This window comes from Eurypyga helias, unplaced genomic scaffold, assembly GCF_000690775.1.
Source record: "Eurypyga helias isolate BGI_N326 unplaced genomic scaffold, ASM69077v1 scaffold44960, whole genome shotgun sequence".
NCBI lineage: Eukaryota > Metazoa > Chordata > Aves > Eurypygiformes > Eurypygidae > Eurypyga > Eurypyga helias.
This window is the reverse complement of record NW_010224594.1, coordinates 3,829-9,284: the sequence shown is the minus strand read 5'-3', so window position 1 is coordinate 9,284 and position 5,456 is coordinate 3,829. Positions and strand designations below refer to the sequence as shown.

Here is a 5,456-nt window from a genome sequence, read left to right as displayed (position 1 = left end):
TCTGCCTATTTAGGACCAGTGAAGGATTTTGTACGCTCTAAAGCTAAGAACAAAGCCAAGGAAAAGGGAGGGGAGATGAGGGCTTCCCATGAACAGTGACAACCAGCTGCTGGATCCACTCAGCTGTAACACATTCCATGCCCCTGAGAGGGACACTTCCAAACCAGTGCCTTCTCTCCCAAAAGAGCCAGGCGTTACTGAGATGCGGAAGAAAAGGCTTCAGACACTTTTTGCTACAACGTATTTGGTAAGTTTGTACGCTCCTTGTTCTCTGACCACAATTACATCACCTCAAGTCCTGTTAGAAAGAACGGCACTGAAGACATTAATTTTATTATTGCTAAACATCACTACTTAACTTCCACGCGAGACTGAGCTCTGCCTGTTTCTCACAGGCCGTGTAATAAGGGACGACTATAGAGTTGGCCCAACAGTGGAGGTTTTTAGAACATTTTTATAAACACGTGGATTCTTCCATGAAAGTGTTCGCATTGTTGTAATTAAATATTCTTTAAAAAGTGCTATCTCTTGCCACATACTGTTAGATCCTACTGGAAGCATTAATACTCAACTAAGCTTTGAAGTAACTAATGAAAAGAATGAGTATGTATAGAAACACCAAAATCAACATTTCAGCTTCCAAAAAAATCAGCTTTCAACAAATCAGCTTTCAAAAAAATTTTGACCAGTGGTCAGGCTGACCAATTTAAATTACACAACATTAAACTATTCTTAGATATCAGCTTCACAGTTTATTCTTTTTTTCCTTGTTTATCTTCCTGATCACCAGTCTGCTCCTGCTGGTCGTTGTTGTCCTCAACAAGACTTTCAAGACATGACAAATGGTGTAGTAAAGCCCTAGATGACGAAAAATGAAGACTTTAAGAACAGTATATATATTATTTACATTTCACACAGAATCATGTTGATTTCTTATGGAGAGCTTAACAGCCTGAAGAGTATTATATACCTTTTACAGCTCTAACTATTCCACTTAGTCTGTTTTGGAGATTGTAAAATATACTAGGATGGGGTTTTTTTTAAAAGATAAAATACTTTTTGGAACTGAAATTTTCAATGTCTTCTGAAATACAGGTGGTAACAGAAAACCAGTTTCTATTACATTCTTACGGGACGTGTATTTAACACAGGATGTGAAATGCTGCAAAACATCATGTCGTAAAATAGCGTATCTGTACTAAAAGTTTCCGTAGTTTTTTTAATTAAAAACATGACTTTATATTAGAGTATAAAACCATAATGCAACACTGGGTTTTGTTGAAACATGTGTTCCACATTGTAAACCCTGATCTCCATTCTGCCTTTTCTCAAACTTAGTATTTCTTTAGTCATTTATAACTGTTCAATAGGACTCTGCTGATTTCATTAATATCTTGTCTAGCAATTACTTTATCCACTGTAGTGAAAAAAAGTATGAGAATATGGGAAAAAGATACTAAAAACTTCCACAAGTCTGACTGTTTTAAAGTGTATCTATGTGTAGGGATAATAATCTATTCCTACAGATGAAATACAAATGTTTATGTACAGCATACATCTCTGCCACCATTCACTAGGTACTGCTCTGCTGCAGGAACGGCCATGTCTTTACTTATTTACTACTGCCATATTCTTAACACATTTTCAGATCACATGAGAACTGTCAGCTAACTTATCATTCCTGTTCTGCACTTCCTGAAAGCAGTGAAAAGTCAGAAAATCAATGGTCACTTACTTCTGAACAGAATTAGTAAGAGGCATTATCTCACTGTCACACAGTTTTAATGCAGCTTCTGCTTTTTCAGAAAGCTTAAAGCAAACAAATAAACAAACAGTCAGCTGAGGAAAGGAGAATATGATGGAATACAACGGAACTTTTACAGCACATTGTGTTGGAATGCATTGCCAACAACTTTATACCATCATAAAGTGATTCAGGTCGGGAGGGACCTCCTGCTCGAAGCAGGGGCAGCTATGAGGTTACAGCAGGTTGCCCCAGAATTTATCCAGTCAAATCTTGAAAACCTCCAAGGGCAGAGACTGCACAATCTCTCTTAAACAACTTGTTCTGGTGCTTGGCTGTCTTCAGGGTTAAAAGGTTTCTCAGCATCCCGTCTGAACCTCCTGTTTCAATTTATGCCTTGTTCTCATCCTTCCACCACGCACCACTATGAATACCCTAGCTCCATCTTCTTGATACCCTCCTCATAGGTGCAAGATTTCTATTAGGTCTTCCAAAACTTCCTCCAGAGCCTGAACAAGCCCAGTTCTCCCAGCTCCCCCACTAACCAAGTGCTGTAGCCCCCAGGCACCGCCTAGGTGCCTCGCTACCAGCTTATTGATGTCTCTCCTGCTCTGAGAGGCCAAAACCTGGATGCAGTGTTACAGATGTGGGCTAATAAGTGCTGGGGAGGGCACAGGGGGGCAATCTTGATCCACTGACTCTGCCCCTCTCCGCACAGCCCAGGCCCTGCTGTTCCTCCCTTGCTGCCAGGGCACACAGACGGCTCATGCTCAGCCTGTGCCTACGCTGAGCTTCCGGGCGTTTTCAGCAGAGCAGCAGTGCAAAGCCTGCATCGCTGCAAGGGTTTCTTCCTCCGCCGGTACGAGGCCTTGCATTGGCCCTCCTTGAATTACGTGAGTTTCCTATTGGCCCATTCCCCCAGCCTGATTGATCCAGATACGTGTGGACCATTTCCGTCACTGCTGGGTTTAGGACATAGGGTTTAAGAACTGGATGCAAGCAACATTATGGAAAAGGTAAAAAGAGATAAAGTCTAAGAAATAATTTTGAAACAAAAGTGCCACAAAATACGAAGTCGCTGATGGTAAAGGACGCAGGGATAGCGCATTTGAGAGGGTCTGGCTTTTTAAGAGTTTGGTGTATGCTCCTGAAAGCAGAGAATTAGCGGGGATGTCATCAGAAGCCAACTTTGTCCGGAACACAGCTGTAGCTAGAGCAGCAGAGCACAGCGGCTGTCCTGGGCAGGATTGCCTGAAATGTCGCCATCTCCTGGCTTCCAGCACCGCGTTCTGCAGCACCGCGTTCTGCAGCACCGCCGGGGTGCTGCCCTGCCGCGCCGTGCCCCGCAAACAGGAGAGGCTGCAGCCTCAGGGAGCACGGAGAGCATCAGGGCACGGGCCACGCAGGGCTCAGCAGACTTGAGTAGATGCTCCTGATGCAACGTGGATTAAATCTGCTGGAAGGCCTCTGAGGTGCTGGAAATTAGGTCTATAAAAGGACTAACAATTCTTCTCAGAAATGTACACGGCACATAGTTTTCACAAGATAAAACGTAAACAAACTGTCTACTCACTTTCTCAAACTCATCATTTTGCTCAGCAATTTCATTCTGGCTTAAACTTCCTTGAATTGCTTGAAATTTAAACAACATGAGCTTCGAAGTTTCAAGGGGCCTGTGATGATGACCTCCAGGAAAAGTATTTTCCTAAACCAAAACCAAAGAATTTGTTAATCTTGCAGTGTGCATAAGCCAAACAAAAATAAAACAAACAACTTCTGACATTTCCCTGAAACAATTTCAAGGCTAATTTCTGAGCATTTCCCTCTACCTATTCTTTAAAGGTCTATGTATATGTTGTACAGGTATGATGCCACACTGGTTCATCTTAATTTATGCCACTGTATGATCAGCAAAGTCAGTCTAAATATGTACATTGTTAGAAAGCCGTGAAGCAGCACAAAGGCTGGTTTGTGCAAAATAATTCAATTAAGACTGTCAGTCCTTGTAATGCTGTGACAGCAGCACTGGAACGTATTTCAACATTTCATAACTGACAAGGCAAGTAAGCTTCCTTAATGATAAATTGATTCCTTAATGGTAAACATAGATTTATTCATATGATTACTATCTATATAATATCTGCTCATCCTGTAATCAAAAAAGCAAATTAACTCAGTGTGACAAAAATCTGTGAATAGTCTAGAAGGACTTATGTCTAGAAATGTCTGATGATCCAACAGAACCAAGAGAAGGGGAAGCAAGAAGGATGAAATGAAGCAAAGCACCATTCACCAGACAGAATAATTTTAATTACTCATGTACATCATTAGGTTCTGTGTCAATTAACTCCTTAGAGAAATGTGCCACAGTGGAAAAACTTGAGGGTAATGCTGTGTCTACAAGATGGGAAAACAGAATCTTAGAGCAGGTAAGAGTCAAGGACATTAGGGCAGAAAGTAAAGGAGATGTACTGGCACATAAATTGTGTGCCTTTCAACTAGACCACCGGGCTCAGTGCTCATCCCCCTAGGTGAAAGAAGGATACAGGGTTCATATAAGCAAAATGAAAGACTGAACAATATCAAGACTGCCAAGAGGTGATGAATGTGTGAGAATGGGAATAAAATAATGAATAATCAGAAGAATAAATTCAATCCGTGATCCAATCCCAGTGTAACAGCATAAATCATAGGAAATATATTACTTAACTCACCTCTAGAACTTGGCTCATGCCTGACAGTACCTCAGCCAGGAAATTAGCAGTATGTAATACATCAGGAACAAAAAAATGCCTTCTTTTACTCGAGGCAGAAAAATTATTATTTAAACACGACATGGAGTGTAAAAGTCAAACTATTACTAAATAAAGCATTTTATAGCGAGATACTTTTTTAATCAGAATTGTGACCAAAGGTTAGATTATAGGATTTAATAACTGTGCGAATTCATCATGCACAACTATGACTAGACTACTACCATTAGGCTGTCTGCCTGATGTATTATAGAAGAAGAAAAACCAATTTACAGGTATTCCACCTTCTGATACTCACCAGTCTGACATTTTGGGTGCTCCCAGAAATGAATACTCAATTTTACTGACCTTATTTTTGTCTTCTAAACAGTCTTCCAGGAATTTATGTATGATATCTGCCTTGGGGAATGGTAGGGCATTGTCCATGTCCTCACAGCACACAGGCACTGGTGGTTTGCTGAATCAACATTAAACATGTGGTGCAGAATAATAACAGGCTTATAAATAATTGGTTTAGGATATAGTCATTGTGATTAAGCCAGGTAAATTGCATCACTGCAACACTAAGGGGGCACTGTCAGGAATTTGGTGCATGAGAGAGAAACATAACGATTTTTTCCCAGTTTGTTGATTATAATCAAAACTTTGGTAGCCATTTAAAAAGGAAAAATCAACTAAAGAAAAAAGTCAAGGTAATGACTTCTTAGCTAAATTTATTACACGGGTGTTTTTCTTACACCTGCTACTCACCTGTAAATATTCAACATCTAAAGAGAAATAGTTACCTTTTGTTTACTGACCCCTAATACTTCTACAGCGTCTAAGGTATTTTAATTCAAAACTAGTGGTCGCAGAGAAACAGATTTCCAGTGACGCTCTCCCCTGTGGGTATTCCGGTGGCTAGCAGGAGGGTAGATTATTAGCCTCTCAACATGAGCATGAGTAGCACCACTTCTGTT

At 40.6% G+C, this 5,456-nt stretch overlaps 1 protein-coding gene across 1 annotated transcript in view; it reads right to left on the bottom strand.

Annotated features, from left to right (window-relative positions):
* Nucleotides 1-752: 752 nt before the first annotated feature.
* Nucleotides 753-5,456, bottom strand: part of LOC104517364 (chromosome unknown open reading frame, human C18orf54) — a gene marked incomplete at its 5' end in the record, with an annotated part of 7,774 nt that continues 3,070 nt past the window's right edge. The window contains 4 exons of the mRNA XM_010161998.1: nt 753-858; nt 1,736-1,809; nt 3,318-3,449; nt 4,846-4,954. Of these exons, the coding sequence (XP_010160300.1) occupies nt 753-858; nt 1,736-1,809; nt 3,318-3,449; nt 4,846-4,954 (421 nt within the window). The remainder of the gene's footprint in view (nt 859-1,735; nt 1,810-3,317; nt 3,450-4,845; nt 4,955-5,456) is intronic.